The 24,581-nt window shown below is 33.3% G+C and overlaps 1 protein-coding gene across 1 annotated transcript; it reads left to right on the top strand.

The window, feature by feature from the left end:
- Positions 1 to 4,044: 4,044 nt before the first annotated feature.
- LOC131806462 (pseudouridylate synthase RPUSD2-like) lies at positions 4,045 to 23,373 on the top strand. The gene is made up of 9 exons (XM_059130552.1): positions 4,045 to 4,199; positions 4,266 to 4,488; positions 5,457 to 5,544; positions 5,618 to 5,838; positions 6,025 to 6,215; positions 6,333 to 6,548; positions 6,606 to 6,817; positions 6,924 to 7,079; positions 23,162 to 23,373. Exons 3-9 carry the CDS (start codon positions 5,500 to 5,502, stop codon positions 23,228 to 23,230), a joined length of 1,110 nt encoding a protein of 369 aa, XP_058986535.1. The 5' UTR covers positions 4,045 to 4,199; positions 4,266 to 4,488; positions 5,457 to 5,499; the 3' UTR covers positions 23,231 to 23,373.
- Positions 23,374 to 24,581: the final 1,208 nt, after the last annotated feature.

Here is a 24,581-nt window from a genome sequence, read left to right as displayed (position 1 = left end):
GAATAAACCATCGTTGCAAAAAATGATTACGTTTTGGTATAACAATAATAGATTTAAGCTATTTTCGGGGTCGTGGACCATTTTTTTTTAATTTTTTTTTCGCAATTATTTGGCATCTGGTGTCTATCGGGGTATATGAAACCTCTTCGCATATAATTTTCAATTTTCGGAATAGAACCCATCTTGGTCTTGACCACATTTTCAATGGTTTGGCTAAAAAATTGAATTCAGGTTACCCTGGAGTAGGAAACCATCTTACGGATAATTGTCACAAAGGCATTTATTTAGGTTTTTCCCCACATTATTTACCCGCAAGTCCACATTTCCAACTAATGTGTGTGTCAGAAAAAAAATTTGTACTCTACTGAATTTGTAAACCCCAAGAAACTATTGGTTGGGAACGTAGATTGGGATGTACGTCTATATAAAAAAACTCCGAAATGCCAAATGGGTACTCATTGAGTGGGAAATTGTGGCAAATTCGGCTCATTTGAATGGAAAATGTTGCTAAGCTCTTTACAATCCCAAAAATTGAGCTGAGTTTTCACATGGGGCTATTATAGATGTTCTTTGTCATATAGGTTTTAACACTCAGATTAAAGCATAATGCTGAAAAATAAGATCAGGCTATTCAAAATATCTAAAACTGACGGTAGTTGAGCATCTATTATATTTTTTGCCATGAGTATTTATTTCTATTTAGAGATTACTATGGAGTCATTACTTATAATAACAATTGTGCCGCTTACATACGTCAGATCTGTGATTTATTATGCTTTAAAAATATGTATTAAAGACTAAAAGTACGGGCCAGCAACGCGAACCGGCCCAGATAGTTATTCATAATTTATTCATAGAATAAATATCCATGACAACAATTTCAATACAATAATTTTTTTAGAAAATGTTGATCTTTAGTGTGGTGGTTGCAAGGAGTGGACCGTTTAAACAAATGTCCTAAAACTGGTTTCAGGTCTAAACCCTTATCTCGATGAGACCCATTTTGGTCGTTTCAAATCGTATAGCTATATGGCCAATGGTATATATGTATCTGTGAGTTGTGTCTAGTCATTCTGCTACTTTTTTTTCACTATCTTGATTGGGGTGGAAGTCGTCCCCTTTGAATCCGTTTGCCTTTATTAGGTGTTTCTCGTGTTATCCAAGGCTTTTTAGACATACCTCCTATTTCGATTTCGGTGGTTTTACTAACGTAGCACCGATGGTCATTTTAGATATTCGCAATTTTTTTGCCAACGCGTTTCTTTGCGGTGAAAAGGAAGCTAGAGAGACGAAATTACAAACTCGACACTGTGCGACGCGTTTCGCCATTGTTAATGCGGCTTTGCAAGGGCGTGCGTGCGTACAGGAAGATGACATTCTTCATTTAAAATGATCTACAAAATATTGTTTATGGCAATTGTCAATATTTCATTTCTGGTAGCCTTATAGTGTATACAAACGGACATTTTTGTTTGTGTATATTTATTATGCGAATTATGCTATATGAATGACGGCAGCGTTACCTTAAATATTTCGTAATCCCCGACGTATTTGGGTAATATTCAGGGCCTTACCCAAAATTCGACGTAACATACACAAATGTTCAACTTCCCCACTATAGTAAAATGTTTTACACGTCCTGTATGTAATTAGGAAAAAATTTAAATATTTTATTATCTTTTATGACCTGGGTTAAAAAATAATCCAGTGGCGTCCATGATTATATTGGCTCAATAAAAGTACCTAATAAGAACAATAATTAGCAAAAGTAATGTTCCCAAAATCAAACACGCGTAAAAATTTTTATTTTACGCCAGGTTCATATCTTTAAACTTACCAATTAATAAAGTTGTAGAACTGATAATTTTCAAAATTCTCCCATTTCCAATTCGTTATATTTTCCAATTACAAACATTTACATTTTGTGTATTATTCGTTTCTATTTTCAACATACAAAAAAGAAATTGTTCAATTGTCAATGTTGAAATTGTTCAACTTTGAAGTTTCGTACGTCCGACGTATTTGTTTAACATTTATATAAATACATGTGTTTTAATTGTTTGGCAAAAAACGTATCCTGAGTACGTCGGATTTTAGGTAATGCTGTAAATAAATGTACTATTTGCTTTCGGATATATTTTTAACATCTGTAATCAGTTTTCGTGAATTATTATATGTTTTCTGGTCCTTGAGAATCGTACCTACAATTTTCTAAGAACCTTTTTGTAGATCATTTTAATTGCGGAGAAAGGCATCTTCTGGTATTAGGAAGCATGAAATAATCTACCAAAAAATCTTGTCCGATTTAAATCGAGAAATATGACCACAAAAATAAGCAACACAAGCCGCAACAGATAAATGAGTCGATTTCATGATGCACTTCGACATTGTAAGCACAAATTCGTCGCGCCATAATTAGGAATTTCGACCTACGGTGAATCTGTATTACACTCGCATATATAGGATGAAAAGACTGCAACAAAGTCAAACGCCACAATTTTTACATTTTTATTTAAATTTTATTGAATGAAAGCAAAAATGTCGGAAATAGCATCAAATTTTAGAATAAGTTTAGATTTGTTCGAATTGGTCACCTTTGGCACGAATAATGGCCTTCACAATGAAACCGTCACACGCTTCCCGAATGTTGCTTTGGGGTATTTTGGCCCATTCCCGGCGAAGCGCTTGCTTGAGTTGGTCGTCACTTTGGTATTTTTTAGTGCCAACCTTGCTTTCCAAAATACTCCAGACACAATAGTCCAACGGATTGGTATACGGAGATTTTGGTGGCCATTGTGCGCTGGAAATGAAGCGAGGAACCTCATTTTGTAACCATTCGTAAGAGGCGCGTGCTGAGTCCTGTTGGAATATCCAAGGTCTGCGGGTAAAATGTTTGCGTGCCCAAGGCTTTAATACACCCTCCAGAATATTTTCGCGATATTATAATATTAGGCATTTATTTTGATGCCACGGTCGATTTATAAGAGCGAAGAGCGACCATCGGCTGTTATGGCGGCCCACACCATCACTATGGCCGGCGCTTGATTTCTGGTGGCCAAACGAAGTTGCACATTTTCAGCTGACCTCTTTGGCAAGTAACACGATCATTTTGTTTGTTTACAAACTGCTGGACAAGGAATGTTATTTCATCGGAGAAAACCAAATTCGGCAGTTCACCACTTTCGGCCAAGCGAAGTAACTCTTTAGATCTTTTCTGCAGCGGTGTCACTGGAATAATTTTAACAGCTGTTGTAAGAGTGGCTTAGAAATGACAGCAGTCTGAAGTTGGTTGCAGTTTTTTCATCTCACCCTGTAAATTTTTTGTTTAATTCCTTCAACTTTGCACACAATGTTCTTCCTGTAGATATTTTGTATGAGCTTGTCATTCGGAAGTCACTAGTGACATTGGCAGTAGTTCTTACGTAGGCATTACCAGACATTGGAACTGATGTGTCAGTAATCCATTAGGGTCATATGAGGACATTGGACCTTGTTACTCAGCAGTCAATTTGAGCTATAAAAATTCATTAGTACCAGAATTGTTGAACCAGTTAATCCGAATTTGAGGAAATATTTACAGAATTTCATAACTAGCTGATTTGCACGGCGAATGTAATACTAATTAGGTGTGTCCTGCAGGAATTGTCCATCTACTTCTCTCTAAGAGAGTAAAGCAAATGGAATCCCTGCAAAAACTAGCAATCAGCTGGTTTGTCAAAACAAAACCATTTGTGCATCATAAACAAAGGTTACTAATTAATCAAGATTTTATACTGCTTGTCCAAAATAAATCACCGGAAAAGGAGAGGAGGAAGAGTTGCAATTGAGTGCAGGAAGAAATTTGTGCAGCAAGATTTGCGATCTCTCGCTAAAAGAACTTTCAAAAATTTTCTATCAAATCGCCCCCTTTTGCAGATCTTTCGTGTTAACAGTAGTAACACAATTTGCAACAATTGTTACAAATTTTAGGGTAACCAGAAGTAGGAATATATGGATCAATCCTATCATGAACATATTCATGTCTGTTACAATTTTACTAATATTATCAAGTCTTCCTATTTCTTTATTTGAATAAAACACATAAACTTATAACGATCGTTTTTATTTTTAGGCCAAACTTGAAACAAAGGCTCTGAAGGCAAAAAGGCCAGGTTTTACCGATGAAAGATATCATGAAACTTCTTATTATATTGAAAACGGTAATGTTTATATTTGGCTTTTGTAAATCACTGATTTCTGACATAATTTTTTTGTATATCCTTCAGGTTTACGGAAAGTTTATCCCTATTATTTTACCTTTACAACATTTACAAAGGGCCGCTGGGTCGGAGAGAAAATTCTAGATGTATTTTCGCGAGAGTTTAGAGCCCATCCTGCAGAAGAGTACGAGCGCTGCATTAAATCTGGCACTTTAACTGTAAACTATGAGAAAGTGCCAATTGATTACAAGCTTAAACATAATGATTTATTGGCGAATATTGTTCATAGGTACTCTTATTTAATATATATTTGTTGTTGTCATGGTACATTAAGGAGGAAGAAAAGCTTCGTAGAACTACAGAAATAGAACTCTGTGGCTAGGACTGCTTCCTATCAGAAGTATTCAATGAAATATACAACAAATGGTCTGTTCCAGATCTGCAAGAATGTAAATGCTTTTACTACGATAAGCGATTTTCCCTTTATGATATCGGAAAAAATGCAAAACTAGTAGATTCTTGCAGGTTTTGGAACAAAGCCAAATTGTTTTTATTTCTTTAATTTTTTATCTCATTTTAAAAATTAGTTAAATAGCGCGAAAAATGAATGAAATTCCTGGATTTTCTTTCAAAAATATGATCTAAACTTTTTATTCTTTGAATTCAATGGCAAATCTGGGCAATAGCTTTAATATACGCCCTGCAATGTACGTTTCTTCCAATTATAGTAAAATAGTTTAGTTTTATTTTTCAAACAATAAACGCACACTTGTGTATTGGATGTGTATTATATAATAAAGCAGATATACTTTAGTATCGAACTGGGTAGTATGCATACATTTTAAAAAAGTTAATTTTTTTACTTTAAAGTGTTGATAAAAAAATTAAAAATCATTTCTGAATATAATAATTTATGAGTTTTTCTACTTGTTTTGTTCTACTTTCAATCATATAAAACTCTGTCAATTAAAAAATGTACTATTATAGATATTTTTGCATGTCTTTCTCTATAAATTTGAAAAGTTCTGCCAGTTATTGTGCGGAGAAATACATTTCTATTTTGGGTAAATTTAAAATAAATTACAAGACACATATTTTTGTACGACAGCATTTGAAATATTATATATTTTTATAACTTTTTATTGCGGATACAAAATCAGAAACCTGTGTGCAATTTTTAATTGTAATTGATATGATTATCGTTGACCTTTGGATTATCTATCTAATGTAAATATATGATAACTTTATTGTTTGCAGACATGAAGTGCCCGTAACAAGCGAACCCATTACAATTGTTCACATGGACGATGATATTGTTGTTGTGAATAAGCCCGCATCAATACCAGTAAGTGAATTCGCCCTTTCAGAACATAAACTTTTATAAGAATGGATTGGATAATATATTTATTTTTATATAGGTGCATCCTTGCGGAAGGTACCGTCATAACACAGTTGTTTTCATTTTGGCCAAGGAATTTAATCTTAAAAACCTACGAACTATACACCGCCTAGATCGTTTAACTTCGGGACTTTTATTATTTGGCAGGAGTCCAAAAAAGGCACGACTATTAGAACACCAAATTCGCAACAGACAAGTACAAAAGGAATATATATGCAGAGTAGAAGGAAACTTTCCAGAGTAAGTTTAAACATTTCGGTGATGTATGTCGTTGTACTTTCTGCGAGCATTTCATTTTGAAAGCCGTTCCTGAGATAATTTTAGTAAAGCTTAAAGCTTTGTTCTCTTTGAACATATTTTTTACAGCCTTAATAAAAAATGTATTTCTCTGTATGAGGTTCATTGGTTATTTTTATTTTTTCTTAGAGGTATAATCGAATGCAACGAGCCCATTGAAGTGGTTAGTTATAAAATTGGCGTCTGCAAGGTGTCACCAAAAGGAAAGGAATGTAAAACAACATTTCAAAAATTATCATACGATGGCAAATCCAGTGTAGTGTTATGTAAACCATTAACTGGTCGTATGCATCAAATTCGTGTCCATTTACAGTATCTAGGTAAGCAAAAGATGCAGAAGTCTAGGCAATTTCTATATAAAATGTTGTTTGCAAATTTAGCATTTGAACATTGGACTCAATAAATATATTTATTTATTATTTTCTCTTCCCTTTAAGGTTATCCAGTTGCGAATGATCCCTTATACAACCATGAAGTATTTGGCCCACTTAAGGGTCGTGGTGGTGATATCGGTGGCAAAACCGATGAAGAATTAGTACGTGATTTAATAAATATTCATAATGCTGAAAATTGGTTGGGAATCGATGGTGATTCGGAACTGTCATTCTTTAAGCCACATAAAGGTGACTGTGAGGTAGACTCGTTGCCTGTTGGTATGGATAAGTAGACGATCGTTCATAATTTGGATAAGCAGCCTAATATTTTTTTAGGTAATCATCCATTATGTGAGGAGGATAACGATGTCATGTCACGTGAAACTTCCCCAATATACTCGAATAGTCCGAGCATCGTGGACATGAATCCCGAAAATGCCACAAACTGTTGTAATGCAGTCGACAATTTAACAAATAAATTAGGAGATATGCAACAATCTTCCGATCAACCCGAAAATGAAGTGCATTTATCAATGAACCATGTGAAGGTATGGTTTTGACACGCTCTTTCACTCCATTCTTTGACATCTGGAGGATTTTTACAACAACATATTAATTGAAATTGTTTTCGCATGTATTCCACGTTCCTTTTAGGTTACTGTTGCAACTCAAACTGATCACGAATCGCCCGATACGACCTTTAACGCCGAAAAAGTTACCTTGGACAAGCATTGTTACGAATGTAAAGTGCGCTACAGAGATCCTAAGCCAAAAGATCTGATAATGTATCTCCACGCTTGGAAATATAAGGTGAATATACTTAAAACATATAAACATATATATAGATACTTGGCGCTATGTACTTATTATATTACCATTTAAATTTTAACGAGTTTCCAGATCCCGTAACAAAGGTAATTATTAGAAGGAAGATAGGCTAATCGGTCTATAGTATTTAGGTAATGTGCGATTAGGTTTCTCTGCTTTGGGAATAAAGGCACAAAGCACAAACGACGACAAGCTTAAAAATCTCCTGCAAGATAGCCAACACTTACTCAGATTAATTTAATAACATTGCTGGTATAACGCCATCTGGACCAGGAGATTTGAAGCGTTGAAATTGTAGATCGCCCATTAAATTGCTATAACTTTCTCTTCCTGTTATAAGACCTCTATACTATTTTCCGAAGAATGGTAAAATTCTTAGTCCACCAAACCGGCTAGAATTTCCTCCCAGGGTAGGTTATTGGACAAGACTTCTCATAACTCGAAAGAAGGGTAATTGTTGGTGTCGTAACATGTTTCTACTTTCCTGTTCTAACTCCAGGTTAAAAAATTGGATGGGGAATATAATCACTCAGACCTGCCTTTTATAAGGTTGGACTTCCTTCTCCATATTGTATATCATACAGACTTCGAGAAAGTCGTAACCCTAGGCAAATGATAAGAGTTTTTGATAGAACAACGGGGATTGAATATTTGTGAAGCTTATTGTAATTGTTAATGCCTGCAGATCTATCATCTGAGAAATGTTTTTGTGGTTACAAAGAGTAAAGCTAGAACAACAAGCAATAAATGCATTTATTTCTATAAAAAGAACAGCGGTCTTAAATTTCGCTATTTTGCAACAACAAAAAATTCATATTCAATGAAAATATTTTCATTTCATATACTTTAATAAAGGAAACAAATGTCAAAGAAAAAATTAAGAAAATATATTTCATTCCATATTTTCATTCATTATGATCAGCGATATAAAGCGAGCGGCTGCAGCTTTGTTGATGCCTAGGAAAAATCTTTCTGCTTCACAATAAGCAGAAGAGTTGGGAAGTGATCTTTGTATTGGTTAAGGAAATTGCGGCATTCACAATATTACCTTCCTACGAAGGGTGAAATACGAAAATTTCCACTAAGCCGCGTATATTTTTAGTACTGGCGAAATCACAAATGCTCGAAAATGGCACTTCCGTCCGTTACATTGATGCTCATATCCAAGATATCGCATATATAGCAAAATATATACAATCTCATATATCAATGAAGGGGGTGTTAGTTAGACCGCTTATAACTCAAGAACGAATGGACGGATTTTGACACTCCTTACAAATTCCAAATGTCCTCTTGCCAGAAAATAAAAAAGTGAATATATGTTTTTTAATTTTTTGTCATTTTTTATCGCATGAGATTTTTCATATTTAAGTTATAATATTGAATTTTCATTTTGGTAAAATTTTTTACCTTACAACACTATTTTTTGGGAGTATCATATTCTCAAGAAATTTTGCATGGGAATAAAGTTGGGGTCAGAATTAACGCCTATTGTTTTTCAAGATGTATCTTTAGGTCTTCAAATGGACGGCCCTTGAATTATATTTAACGGGTAAAATGGACAACAACTTTTGTGTAAAATTGTTCTAGATACCTATCAGCAAGATATAGAATGTAAATATGATGAAAATATCTCCGGTTGAAAAACAAAGGTAACATTTGTGCTGGACAGTATGGCACTATTTCAAATATACGATTAAAATGTGTTTGGACCTAAGGAGGTTTTCCAATACATTATAGTGTTGTAGGGTATCACGTGTTTAAAAATAAAATTATTCTAGATTTAATAACTTCTAAACTCATACCAAAATCTACATTAGAATACACAGAATTTAAGTCAACACACGTTTTACTAAAATATTCGCCCATTGAATAATTCGGGCGGTGAAGGTCGGTATGTAATAATACGCAAAACAAAATTACTATTCCAATGTAATCAACGTAAGCCAAATAGCAGAAATTGTTTTTGCACGGATTCTATTTCATCTATGTATATTGCATATTGAGGATCCCATACAACAGAACCGTTTTCTAATATAGGTCTAACAAGAGTCGTAAATAACTGTTTTCTTATATATGGATCAGAAAATTCTTTGGCTCTCCGTTTAACAAAACCTAGTACACCATTTGCTATATTTACTATTGTTATTATATAATTTTTTATAATCCATCAAGAGACCAACATCGACAAATGAATCTACAGTTGATAATAAATGATCGTCAATATTATATTGCAATATCAGTGAAGAAGATCTGGAGAAGCACATTTGCTTAAATTTAAATCCATACAATTTAACCTGCACCATTGAAAAATTGCTATGTAAATCATTTTGAAGTAAATTAGCTTGTTTATCACAATTATGGGAAATGAATAATCGAATCGAGCAATTTATGGAATTAGGTAAATCGTTGATAATTACAAGAAATAGAACCGGTCCAAGGTGATTTCTTTGAGGAACACCCAATGGAAGGTTAATCTATTTGGATAGATACCCTTCAAACGAAACTAGTTGTGATCTATCTTGTTAGTAAGATGATATCCATTTGATAAGTTTGTGCAGAAACCCATCTAATTTAATTTTTATATTATGAGTTCATAACCCCATCAAAAGCTACACTAATCAGTGTAGATTGTGTCAGTTTGATTACACTGAACAAATCATTTTATCACTGTTGACGTAAATTGTATAAGATTTGTTGTGGTTGAGAGACCACAACGATAATCATGCTGATATGGACTCAATATAGATTGAATTTTGAATGAAATTACTGCAATAATTTATTTTTCGAACAATTTTGGAATGGCACCCTCTATAATTTGACACATTTGTAAGACTACCAGACTTATGTAAAGGAAAGTGACCAAATTTAAGTGAATATTTAAACAAAATAGTAAAAGGGAGTGTTAATATGTTTGTCATCCGGGCTAAAGGAGAAGGACATACAAATTTGATCAGTCTGTGGCAACTTATAAGGATATGAATCTTTGATTTGGCAGGATGTTCTGGAATAAGTTTTAGCAAAAAAAATCTGCGAAACATTCAGCAATATCTGTGCCTGTGACAAATTCCTTATTGTTACATTTCAATACTGAGAGCTTTGAGAAAACTTTTCGTTTTAGGTTAACGAAATCATAAAAAATAGGATTGGATTTCAAATTATTTTTAATTTTGTCGAGGTAACGATTATACAATCCATGGTACAATGAAGAGAAGGTAGGCCAAGTTTGAAAAAATTGCAAGTATAGAGGTCTACCTGTTTGGCTTGTAATGTCAGAATTAGTATCAAAACAATAAAAAAAATCGTACAACTTGTTGCATTTATTTTGAATAAATAATTGAAAACCGCGAAAACTGAATGAAAGGTCAACACTTCTTTTTAAAACCAGGTTCTATATATCTATAAAGGATTATTTCGCTACAAAAACTCTAGATTTTGTCGATGCATACGATGAAATAAACATTTTGAAAACATCCGAATTTGAATGTTTTCTGAACAATTCTTTGTTATTGGAAAGAAAACGCATACATAAACAAATAAAGATGACATATTAAGCCAAGAAAATGAAAAAATTGAAATCATATGGTATCATAGCCCTACCTTGATATCATTGTACCATGATACAATCTACGATACTCTAAAGTGTATTTAGACCTAGCAACGGAGTAATTAGTATAGTCTATTGATAATCCTAAAATTTTATATTTATGAAAAAGCTTATTATTAGAATTTTTTAAACTTGTTAACTCAGGTGTTATCCATGGATATTTATTGAAATTTTTAGCTCTAACAGTTGAAACGCATTTTAATCTATTTAAAATATCATAGGCCCAATGTATGGAGGAAATGAGGGTATTGTGTTTTCGAAAATCAGTTTTTTTTATAATCAAGGATAGTTTTAAATTAATCGAACTAACTTTCTTCAATTACATAACTGTGAGTCATGGAGATATATAAGGATGGATGGTATATATCTTCAGGAGTGCATATTTGAGGAATTCTGAATATTTCAAAATGACTAGTCGTAGCGTTGGCAGAATATGGAAAAGGCGGCAGTTACAAACGACACACCTTAGAAAATGTCATTAACTTTGATATATGTACGGGAGAAAAACTGCCAGTGTTACAAAAATATAATTTTAATGCAATTTTATGAAAAGACATTTAAATTTCGATAAATCTGCGATATTTATTTGGATTCAAGCAATAGGGACGGAATATTTAAGTGTCTCTGGTTTTTCAAAAATCTCGTTCAATAATAAAGATATTTTGTCGCCGTCTATTTGTTCTTATAATTTTCATTGAAAAATTTTGACTAACGTCTTGCTAAAAAGAAAGCCTTGGAATTTAGTATATTATTAAAAAAGATCTACACCAAAATCTTCTGAATCGCATGATGCGCATGCGATTTTCAATACAACAAATCAATTCCATTAAATTTTTATGCGCTTTGCGAAATTCTATTTGGCGACCAAGCTGTAGCTTCGACGGCATTTTTTGGTTGCAAAAAAGTGAAATTTCCATAATTTCCAAAAGTGTATACACTTATACGCATGCAATTTCAGAGAAGAGAATTTTAGATTTTTAGTACAGACACATATGTGTGTGCGACTGGGAGCGCCCACACATGCAACAATAGAATGAAGAGTAAATTCCGTAAAAGAGTTTTCCCTCGGAGTAAAAACAAGCTTTGTGCTTTGGTTGCGCTATAACCACTTCGGTTTGTCCAGGCACCCTCATTCTTCAGACACGATGGGTTCTGAATGATATTCATGGCAGTATTCACTGTGTATTCTACTATGATGCGTTCGTGTGAATACTATTCATTCTTGCTTGAAATATAGGCTCTCTTTTGTATCACTGTATCACTAGATCGTGAAGGTCTTTCTAACCTATAATAACAACAAAATTAGCGTTAATGTAGCGTTTTTTATTTGCAAGAAAACTGACTGATTTGTCGAAACTTTTGAGGACTGCTGTGCTAGCGCACTGTTTTTAGCAGGCTGTTTATAGTTCTGATTGTGACTTCATTACCACTTCTCGAAAAGTGTGCAAAAGATTTAATTTAAGAAAAAATAAGTAAGCAAAGGCTATAGTAATGCGGGCCGACCATGTGATACCCTGCAACACTATAATATATTGGATAACCTCCTTAGATCCAACCACATTTAAGTCGATTATTTGAAATAATGCCATACTGTCCAGCACAAATGTTACTTTGGTTTTCAACCGGGGATATTTACATTCTATGTCTTGGTCCCATTTTGTGGCCCATTTTACCCGTTAAATATAATGCAAGGATCGTTCAAAATGCTACACTTCTGCGCTGTCCTAAACCCTAACCTCATACAAAATTCCTTGTCGATTGGTTTTTAATTGTGACCTGTAGGGTCACTGCAAGATCAGGAAAATTTTAATTTCAAGATACATCTAAAAAACAGTAGGCTTTAATTCTGACCCTAACTCTATCCCCATGCAAAATTTCTTGAGAATCAGACGATAATTGAGACTCCCAAAACATGGTTTTGTAAGGTGAAACATATTTAATTGGCATCTTCTCGCGTAATTTTCTTAGATTTTATCACTTTTTGTGGCAAGAGGACATTCCGAACTTGTAAGAATTGTCAAAATTTGTCCATCCAACTAACATCCCCTTCATTGATCTATGAGATTATATATTTTGCTATATATGCGATATCTTGGATATGAGCGTCAATGTAACGTCATTTTCGTGCATTTGTGATTTCACCAGGACTAAAAATATACGCGGCTTAGTGGAAATTTTCTTATATTTTTACATAAAAGTTATGGTCTATTTTACCCACTAAATATTGTCCAACGACCAAACAAAATGGTAGCCTTCTGCTCAGCCCTAAACTCTAGCCGCATGATACATTTCGCATCGATTGCTCTACATTTAGAACCTGTAGAGCAACTGCAAAATCACAAAATTTTCTGTTTTTGGTCAATTTCAACCCCTAAATATTATGCGATCATCTCCAAAAACAATAGGCTTCTATTTTGACCCTAGCCCCACCTCCATGTTATTTTGTGAGGATCGGGCCATAATTGCGAAATGTTGAGTAATTTTGTAATCACTCAACATTTCATGGACAGACGGACAGACGTCCGTCGTCTCAGCTCGGCGAGATAGGAAGATCCATATATAGTTTCCTATATCGGGGACCAATATTTCGAGGTGTTACAATCAAACTTATAATACCCCCAACACATAGTGTTGTAGGGTATAAATAAAATCGATTGGTTTCAATGCTCTACTTTGATTTCATTGTACCATGCTAATAACAATGTACATAAACTAGAACGCAATTGTTAAATTCTAAATAAATCAGTGAAGGAAAAAACAATCGTGAAACTTTATTATATCGTAAAGTAGACAGAATGAGGTTATGTATGTATGCAGATGGCAGGCGCGGCTTTGCTGGAACAGCGATCTTTAAATGAAATTTTCAATGACCGTTTTGCATAAATGCTACGGTATTTCATTTATGTTGCGTCCAATTTCCTCTTTTAAACTATATACTCCCAAGAACCCCAAAGAGAAAAATCTCAAGTTGTTAACTTGCAAGATCTAGGTGCCCAATTCTGGTCTCCAAGACGTGAAAAAAACGACCGGGAAATAACTGATGCAGCTATTGAATTGTTCCTCTGGCTGTATGACGTGTGGCGCCGCCTCGTTAAACCACATGCTTTCCACATTCATTTCTTCAATTCTAGGCAAGAAAAAACTTGTTATCATTTCACGTTGGGACATTCTTTTTATTAGGTGACTTTAATCTATCCGGTATTTTTTGTTCAAAAATTGAAAACTATTTATTTTACCCTGATACAGGATAGGGTAAGTGTACCAGTAGTCGGCACTGAGTGAAATCTTTCAATTGCAGAAAAATAAAGTTGTTCAGATTCCAAATTTTGTTTAGTTTTCGAAATAATAAACAACAATTGAATTTGTTTTTATTAAATTGGCAAAATTTGCAATTTTACTAAAATAGTATTTTTTTGCCAGTAGTCGGCACCATTTTCCAATGATCGGCATGTCTATTTGCCAGTAGTCGGCATATAGTATTTCAGTAAAAAATTATTATTTTGTATTTTTTATTTCTAATAGTATAAAACAATGCTATATTACTAATTCAAAGTTCAATTAATTAATTTCGTTTTCAAATAGTGTTTTATTAGTTATCATTCTAAACCAAATATAGGTAGAAAATCAGGAATAGTATGGTTACCTTCAGTAACGCATGGATTTTCAATTAAAACAAGTAAAAAAGCTGTAAGTTCGGCCGGGTCGAACTTTTAATACCCTCCACCATTTGGTACAATTTTGGCAATTTCCAAAAAAAAAAAAAAAAAACAATAATAATATCCGTTAAGAATTCTGTTAAAACCTTAAAAATACCGAATGCTTATACGACGACGTGGACCTGCATAGGCAACTTTTTTCATAAGTTATTACTATATTTACATGCGAAACTTGAAGAAAAATCTGTTTATAATGTAGCTAAAATCATCAAAATTCCGAATATGGGAGGTACCGTTATATGGGGGCTATACGTAGACGTGGACCTGCACAGACAATTTTCTAGCATGGGCTGAAATATCCATTACGAACTTCACATGCGAAATTTGAAACAATCCCGGTAAATAGTGTCGCTAAAATCATCAAAATGCCGAATATTGGGGGGTACGGTATATGGGGGCTATATGAAGACGTGGACCTACATGGCCCATTTTCTGTTTTATGCTGCAGTATCTATTACGAACTTCAAATACCAAATTTGGAACAATTCCGGTTAATAATGTCGCTAAAATCATCAAAATACCGAATATCGGGAGTTCCATTATATGGGGGCTATATGATAACTTGGACCTACATGGCCCATTTACGAACTTAACCTGCCTACTGGCAAAATATACATGTGTGCAAAATTTTAGCCTTCTATCTCAATTTGTTCGAAAGATAGCGTGATTACAACAGACAGACAGACGGACATGGCTAAATCGTCTTAGAATTTTACGCTGATCAAGAATATATATACTTTGTTGGGTCTGACATGAGTATTTCGAGGAGTTACAAACGGAATGACAAAATTAATATACCCTCCATAGTATGGTGGAGGGTATAAAAAAATGAGATTAAATAAAAAAGAAAAAAGTACCTTTCTTATATTTGGAATTTGTGAATTGATCTCTTTCCTTTCTTCAAATATGCTACCGCTATCTAAAACGTCAAATAGCTGATTTAAAAAACCTACTTAATTCAGAAAAGTTGGTCAAAAATCACAAATAAAAACGAATGCCGACACAAAAGATTTTTTTTTATTTGTGTAGTTTTTGGATAATTTTTTAATAGTTTGGTGAAATGGGTCAAAAATTATATTTTTCTAGTAATCGGCATCCCCTGCCGACTACTGGCAAATCTCTTTTTTTCTGTTCCTAATGTCGGCATTAAATAATATAACAGAAAAATGCTTGATTTGTAAATTTTTTAAGTTATAAAATGATCTTTAGACTGTTATTTACTTTAATAAAATATTTCTGATTCCAATAGTATTAAATTTAAATTACTTAAATCGATTATTAAGTTGACACCACCACTAATTGTTTCTTTACAAACAAGCACTATCGCACGCGTTGGAAGACAATCACTGACAAAAAGCGTTATTCTCTCGTAATAAATGATCGGAGCTCATTGTTTTTTTTACAGAAAGAGAGCAAAGAACACTGTTGACGTTTTTTTGCAATAATTTCATTATTTGGTCAATTCTATTCTTAGTTATTTAAGTTTAAATTTCAAAACTGCCGACTACTGGGACATGCCGACCTTAGGCGCACTTACCCTATTTACACTTTGTAGGGTCTACCATGAGTGTTTCGAGGAGTTGCAAACGGAATGACGAAATTTATATACCCTCCACAGAATGTCAAATGGCAAATGTGGAAATGATATAACCTTGTTCATTTTTCCATTGAGTACCTAGTCAAAAACAAAAAAAAAAAACTTCATAAAAATCCTTAAACTTCTTCAAATCTGTTAATTCAAAACAAAAAGTCTGCGAATTTTCCAGTATTATGAGATTCAGTAGTAGAGAATCATGTGAACCTAACGAAATAGCAGATATGTTTTCAAAGTACGTATTTCAAGTATTCTACTAATGGTAGTTTCCTCGCATCATATCGACTTGACAAATTACTAGAACTTGTCATGTTCACACTGGATTCTCAAATAAACTCTAAATTTATATTATACAAGCTGGAGCAGTCCGCGTTGCCAGCTCGTACTTTAAGTCTTTAATTCATATTTTTAAAAGCATGTTAAATCACAAATCTGACTTATGTAAGCGGCACAATTTTTATTATATATAATGACTCCATAGAAATTTCTAAATTGAAATAAATATTCATGGCAAAAATTATAGTAGATGTTCACCTACCTTCGGTTTTAGATGTTTTGAATAGCCTGATCTTATTTTTCAGCCACATGTTTTAATTTGAGTGTTAAAAACCTATATGATATAGAACATCTATTATAGCCCCATGTGAAAACTATGCCCAATTCGTAATGTTGAAAAGATCCAACGTTTAGAATACCCCGCTGCGTGGTATTTTGTTTTGTCCACATCATAATTAAGGGCAGATTGATTTCAGAATAGTAAAAGGTTCTTTTACACCTATTACCGTAAGAGGGGAAATATTCTTTGTCATTTAAATTATGCGTCGGAGACCCCATAAAGTCCATATTTTTCATCATAGTACTTAATCACAATTAAACAAATTTTCGGTCCCGTGCTACTTTCTAATATTCGTATTTTTTCCTGTTTCTGCCACAATTTCCCACCCAATGAGTACCCATTTAACATTTCGGAGTTTATTCCATTTATACGTACATCCCAAATCTACGTTCCCAACCAATAGTTTCTTGGGGTTTACAAATTCAATAGAATACAAAATTTTCTTTTCTGACCACACATCAGTCGGAAAAGTGGACTTGCGGGTACACTAATGTGGGAAAAAACCTAAATAAATGCCTATGTGACAATTATCCGTAAGATGGCTCTCTACTCCAGGGTAACCTGAATGCAATTTTTTAGCCAAACCAATTGAAGAATGCGGTCAAGACCAATCTGAAAATTGAAAATTATATGCGAAGAGGTTTTCTACCCCTATAGAAACCAAGATGCCAAATAAGGGCCAAAAATATAAAAAAGGGTCCAAGACCCCGAAAATAGCTTAAATCATATGATGGTTATACCAAAACATGATCATTTTTTGCAAGGATGGTTTCTTCTCAAATTACCAACATTTGCTGAAATTGTTATGAAAAATATGGTTAAAATGTAAAATATACTTTAAATCGGTTTGTACCCTTATCCGTGGGTTATGACCCATATCATGACCTGATAAGCGATTTAAAGTATCTTGAAAGTTTAGGAAGAATTTCTGGAAGAATAGAAATCCTTTTCTTACTAAATGTCCAATTCGATCTTCTATTTTGCTCCCTTTATATTCGATAGTTCACTGATTGCATTTAACATCGTACTGCGCACTCATTTTATTTTTAATATTATTCATTTAGAATTCAAAACAATAAAAATGTACACTTCAGTATAGTATGTCAAATTAAAAAAATTCACGCCAAAAATATCTTTTTCATTCACATTTTTATTGGCATATTTTCACGCGATTTTTTTGTCATGATACCATTCCAAATTTGTATGAATTGCTAAAATCCGTCAAGCCGTTCTTGAGTTAAAAGCGTAGTATCTAACATAACTTTCTTTTATATGGTGAAAATAATTCTTTATTTTGTTCACAAAAAAAAAAACATTGAATTCAATATGATAAGCCAAATTGAAAAAAGAAAAAAAATCTTCAACTTGTTCGCGATTTTTTACAGCAAATGTTTAAAGGTCCTTACGAAGTTTGTCAATAGAATATACTATTATTTTAAAATTCGATGCCATTGAAAATTTTTCTCGATTTTTCCCCGATTTTAGAAGTTTTGCAATTATTTTCTTTTTTCGTGATTTTTTTAGCTATTTTAAAGTAGTAATCATCCTATAACTTTGGTTTGACCGCGTTATATTATTTCGACATCATCTATTCAATCTCGCCACTACAAAATTCTGTACTACAATTCAATAACACCTCGAAATATACATTTTAGACATCATTCACCAAAAATTTGGTATTTGAAGTTCGTAATGGATACCTAAGACAGAAAATTGTCTGTGCAGGTCCACGTCTTCGTATAGCCCCCATATAACGGTACCTCCCCATATTGGATATTTTGGTGATTTCAGCGACATTATTCACCGATTTTTTTCAAGTTTCGTATTTGAATATTGTAATGGCTTATGATAAAAGTTGCCTTTGCAGGTCCACGTCGTCGTATAAACCCTAATATAAGGGCTACATTCGGTATTTTTAAGATTTTAACAGAATTTTTAACGGATTTTCTTTTTTTGAAAATTTCCAAATTCCTTGCAAATGGTGGACCGGCCCGACCGAACTTACAGCTTTTTTACTTGTTCTATTCTACGATCCAAACTGTAATAGCGATCTTTTACTTTATGTTGCAAATTTGTGTAATAGTGTATAGAAGACGGGTATTTCAAATTAAAAGGCTGCAAATGCGACATATTTCTCTGTTTATGCCATGGAGAGAAAACGTTTCCTGTTTAATCCAACGCATAACAGTACGTGACATCCAACCAAATGCTCGATGTCTCGTCATGTGCTCGGTCAGACTCAAACCCATCGTCATAACACGCATTGACCAATAAATGAGGATGTTGAATAGTGTCATACAAATGTGTTCTTTCAAACAATAGCAAAAACATGATACAATAATCAATGAGAACGGGGATTCACAAAATGAGGAGGAAAACCCACGCTACCTGCATTTACGATTGCGCTTACGAATTCTTAGTAAAAATAATAATGTTCCTTAATAAAAAAATCCATTTGATTTCCAATTTTGATTATTGTGGAATACCATACATTTTTGCTCTGTTCCAGAACTGCAAGAATGTACAAGATATCATCGACAAACTTGCAAAACTAGTAGATTCTTGCTGTTTCTGGAACAGAGCATTTGTCCAACGTATACCTCTGGTATAAATTAAAAAAAATCTACTTTAATTCAGTTAAAAAAGAAGTTTAATAAAATATCAATAAAAAAACATACTGTTTCAATACTGTTTCTGTACAAAATTACAAGAATACGCAAGTTTACAAGAAAAATATGAATTCATTCATATTTTTCATTTTATATTTCTAAATGTGTTTATTGCTTCACAATAACAACGCACGCACAAACTCTACTCTACCGTCGGTGTAACACACACACTCAATTTAAGCACACGTACACAAACGACACACTATTATGTTGATGACATGTTTCGCTGTCATTGTCGAAATACTGTTTTTTTTTTTGAGAACACCATGTAAACAGTCGAGTAGATCATGCCATGGCCTTTGACAGTGACAGACATGAATCAAAATGGGGGTTGTTGATGGGTGCCAATGCCAATCAAATACTTAGCACACGATTGAGTAGACAAAGTCAGTGTGTCGTAAATAATACAGTTCGTACAATTCGTCTTGTGCTACTCCTTATTTCAAATCATAAATTATATTGCATTTTTTGTCACAGAAAACAAGTTTTGCGTAATTTTGGAAGGATGATATTTCCGTTTTTAAATATGATATATTATTGATATATTATTGAAAAATTACATTATATTATTTTGCCATGGCTTTGAATGTTTATCTACAATGTATCTACACTTTACAGAATGAAATTATTGTTACGGCACAAATAACTGTTTATTAAATAAACAATAACAAGTGTAGTAGAACAATAACAAGTGTGTAGAACCTGCAAGAATGTACTGGTTTTGCAATTTTTTCGATATCACTAAGGAACACAGCAATTGTGTCTAGGTTTGTTGGTATTGCATCGGTCCAAGTTTTTATGTAGTCCCCATAAAACGGTATTTCGGTGATTTTAGCTACATTCTCTAACGGATTTGACTAAAATTTGCTATTTGTAGTTCGTAATGAGTTTAACCACCGGTGTCAGAACATTGTCTATAATGGTCCACGGCTTCATTTAGCTCTCATATAGCAACAGCCTGATACTCGGTATTTTGATAATTTAACTGCATCTTAAATACAGATACTTTTATTTATAAATGTTTTTTTTCATTGCAAGATGAAGGATATAAAAAGTTCCGCCAGATCGATTTCTGTTGCACGCAAATGACTCAGTGATGCTATGTTGTCAAATTTAATGTGGCGTTCTTATAAATAACTTAAAAATACAGAATAAATTTGTTTCACATAATAAACAATCTTCGTTTTCATCATGGTCCAATAACAGTTTCGTAAAACTACATAAATACAGCCCTGAGGCTATGCTCGCATTCTGTCAGAATTTTTCAAAATTATAAGCAACAAGTTGTTTTCATTTATTTGATATTTTTTGTTTATTTTCAAAATGAGTCAAATAGCGCAAAAGATGAATAAAATGCCTGGATGTTCTCTCAAAAAAAATGATAATCGGTTATCGTGGCAAAAAGTTTTACATCTGCGTGACGTTTTGCTTTGAAATGCGCATAATACTGTTACGAATATAACTTTAGATTTAAGTTAATTTAGATGAATTCCGTTAATTTAAGAATTTGAATTGTAACGTAAATTTCTACTACGCAGTTTATTTGAATAACTTCACAACAACAACTACTGTATAGATTTTTCTACATCCTTCCATTTCCTCTTTCATTTTCTATTTTGTTGCTGACGTACAATTCTTGTTAAACGTCATCATTGATGATCGCTTAATTCCTCTTTCTTTGTTACCCCCTCGCCTGTGTATGTGTTGTTGTTATTGTTCACTCAATGTAAGTTTGTATGTGTTCGTTGTATTGGTAGATTGTTCGTAATCTAGGCGTTACCAGATCGTCTAGAAACTTCTGTAGCGACAGGCGAGGCTCATATAAATAGGGGAAATGGAAAGGCAGTTAGTCAGTTGTGAATCAGATCGCGAATTGAAACCGTCGAGTAAAGTAAAGTGCAAAGTAAAGTTGTGTGAATAAAATCATTGTAATAATCGTAATCCGAAAGAACCCGTGTTTTATTTGGTACGAGCTGTATTGGGAAATAAAACAACGTCTACACGGGATTAAGTAAAATCCAAGAACGTAACAATACTTTACATTTGGTCTGTTTTAGAACCTGCAAGAATGTACTGGTTTTGCAATTTTTTTCGATATCACTAAGGAACACAGCAATTGTGTCTAGGTTTGTTGGTATTGTATCGGTCCAAGTTTTAATGTTGTCCCCATAAAACGGTATTTCGGTGATTTTAGCTATATTCTCTAACGGATTTGACTAAAATTTACTATTTGTAGTTCGTAATGGGTTTTACCACCGGTGACAGAACATTGTCTATATTGGTCCACGGCTTCATTTAGCTCTCATATAGCAACAGCCTGATACTCGGTATTTTGATAATTTAACCGCATCTTAAATACAGATACTTTTATTTATAAATGTTTTTTTCATTGCAAGATGAAGGATATTAAAAGTTCCGCCAGATCGATTTCTATTGTACGCAAATGACTCAGTTATGCTATGTTGCCAAATTTTATGTGGCGTCCTTAAAAACTTAACTTAAAAATACAGAATAAATTTGTTTCACATAATAAACAATCTTCGTTTTCATCATGGTCCAATAACAGTTTCGTAAAACTACATAAATACAGCCCTGAGGCTATGCTCGCATTCTGTCAGAATTTTTCAAAATTATAAGCAACAAGTTGTTTTCATTTATTTGATATTTTTTGTTTATTTTCAAAATGAGTCAAATAGCGCAAAAGATGAATAAAATGCCTGGATGTTCTCTCAAAAAAATGATAATCGGTTATCGTGGCAAAAAGTTTTACATCTGCGTGACGTTTTGCTTTGAAATGCGCATAATACTTTACATTTGGTCTGTTTTAGAACCTGCAAGAATGTACTGGTTTTGCAACTTTTTTCGATATCACTAAGGAACACAGCAATTGTGTCTAGGTTTGTTGGTATTGTATCGGTCCAAGTTTTAATGTAGTCCCCATAAAACGGTATTTCGGTGATTTTAGCTATATTCTCTAACGGATTTGACTAAAATTTGCTATTTGTAGTTCGTAATGGGTTTTACCACCGGTGTCAGAACATTGTCTATATTGGTCCACGGCTTCATTTAGCTCTCATATAGCAACAGCCTGATACTCGGTATTTTGATAATTTAACCGCATCTTAAATACAGATACTTTTATTTATAAATGTTTTTTTCATTGCAAGATGAAGGATATTAAAAGTTCCGCCAGATCGATTTCTATTGTACGCAAATGACTCAGTTATGCTATGTTGCCAAATTTAATGTGGCGTTCTTAAAAACTTAACTTAAAAATACAGAATAAATTTGATTCACATAATAAACAATCTTCGTTTTCATCATGGTCCAATAACAGTTTCGTAAAACTACATAAATACAGCCCTGAGGCTATGCTCGCATTCTGTCAGAATTTTTCAAAATTATAAGCAACAAGTTGTTTTCATTTATTTGATATATTTCGTTTATTTTCAAAATGAGTCAAATAGCGCAAAAGATGAATAAAATGCCTGGATGTTCTCTCAAAAAAAATTATCCAAAGTTTTCAATATTCTTATTCCACAGCAAAACCGGTTAATATCAATAATAATTTTTTCAAATGCTCTGTTCCAGAACTTGAAGAATCTACAAGTTTTGTATTTTTTTTTTTTTTTTGATATCTTGAAGGGAAAATCGGTTATCGTGGCAAAAAGTTTTACATTCTTTCAGTTCTGGAACAGACCAAAAATGAGTCGGGTACACTTAAAAAAAATTGTAATCAGCTGATAGCTTTACCTTACCATTTTTCACAAATCGTTCTTTCAATTGACTCATTTAAATTGCATAAGTAAATAAACACATACATATGTTTTCAACACGTATATATCTGATCTTTTATTTACAGGGCCCTGGATGGGAGTATGAAACCAAATTGCCTGCATGGGGAGCATCAGATTGGAAAGAGATAAACTAGGCGGATACATAAAATAAAACATCTACAAATTAAAACATTTGTTTTTTAATTCATTACTTATATTACAATTTATATTGTATGATAAATATCAAAACCCTATACAAATTTAAATAAATTCTGCAAAACAAGCAAAAAATTATAAATGTATAAATTTAAACTTGAAACACGACGGTGACGTGGCTTGCATGCGTTCATGCAGTAAAACACCAACGATGTTCATTTCAAAATTGAACTATTCTTCATTCGTGGATATTTCCTGTCTATTATCAATCCTATTAACTTGGACAAGCGTAGGTTATTTGATGTTAAGCATTTGATGACCACTAGACAGTGTTGCCAGCATTGAGGAATTTTCCCCAATTGGGACGAAAAATTCAAGTTGGGGACTTAAGGACTTAGCGGGGATCTTTTTAGAAAATTGCGGAAATTGTGAGGATTTTTTTTTAAATAAAAATTCTAACTACCTTACTTATTTTGATATTTACATTTGTCACACATACGTAACGCATCAAGAAAATACATTCCCCACTAACCAGATAAAGTTGTTATAATTTATACCAGATATAAGAAATGGATTTGCTATCTTGTTATCTCTTTCCATACTCTGTTTTTGCCTATAACACATACACATTGCGATTTGGAAAAAGAGTCTCGGTTGCAGTGATGTCAAAAAAGGTATATTTGTAGAACAGTTACATTGATATTTGCAATGAAAGTGCTAAAAGTTGCATGATTGTTATACATAGAAGGTGCCAACCAGCAATGCATGTATAGAACGAGTTTTTTCAGTTATGAACTCAGTATGATTTGCGTGGTATTTTGTTTTGTCCACATCATAATTAAGGGCAGATTGATTTCAGAATAGTAAAAGGTTCTTTTACACCTATTACCGTAAGAGGGGAAATATTCTTTGTCATTTAAATTATGCGTCGAAGACCCCATAAAGTCCATATTTTTCATCATAGTACTTAATCACAATTAAACAAATTTTCGGTCCCGTGCTACTTTCTAATATTCGTATTTTTTCCTGTTTCTGCCACAATTTCCCACCCAATGAGTACCCATTTAACATTTCGGAGTTTATTCCATTTAAACGTACATCCCAAATCTACGTTCCCAACCAATAGTTTCTTGGGGTTTAGAATACAAAATTTTCTTTTCTGACCACACATCAGTCGGAAAAGTGGACTTGCGGGTACACTAATGTGGGAAAAAACCTAAATAAATGCCTATGTGACAATTATCCGTAAGATGGCTCTCTACTCCAGGGTAACCTGAATGCAATTTTTTAGCCAAACCAATTAAAGAATGCGGTCAAGACCAATCTGAAAATTGAAAATTATATGCGAAG

This window comes from Musca domestica, unplaced genomic scaffold (assembly GCF_030504385.1).
Source record: "Musca domestica strain aabys unplaced genomic scaffold, Musca_domestica.polishedcontigs.V.1.1 11, whole genome shotgun sequence".
NCBI lineage: Eukaryota > Metazoa > Arthropoda > Insecta > Diptera > Muscidae > Musca > Musca domestica.
The sequence above is the reverse complement of the archived record's forward strand: the minus strand, read 5'-3'. Positions and strand labels throughout refer to the sequence as shown.

What these genes read in the sequence shown, in the direction of transcription:
- LOC131806462 (XM_059130552.1), top strand. Translation starts at nt 5,500, where the DNA reads ATGGACGATGATATTGTTGTTGTGAATAAGCCCGCATCAATACCA. An exon ending in GTAGAAGGAAACTTTCCAGA is followed by an intron (nt 5,839 to 6,024) that starts GTAAGTTTAAAC and finishes ATTTTTTCTTAG; the next exon opens with AGGTATAATCGAATGCAACG. An exon ending in TATCAATGAACCATGTGAAG is followed by an intron (nt 6,818 to 6,923) that starts GTATGGTTTTGA and finishes CGTTCCTTTTAG; the next exon opens with GTTACTGTTGCAACTCAAAC.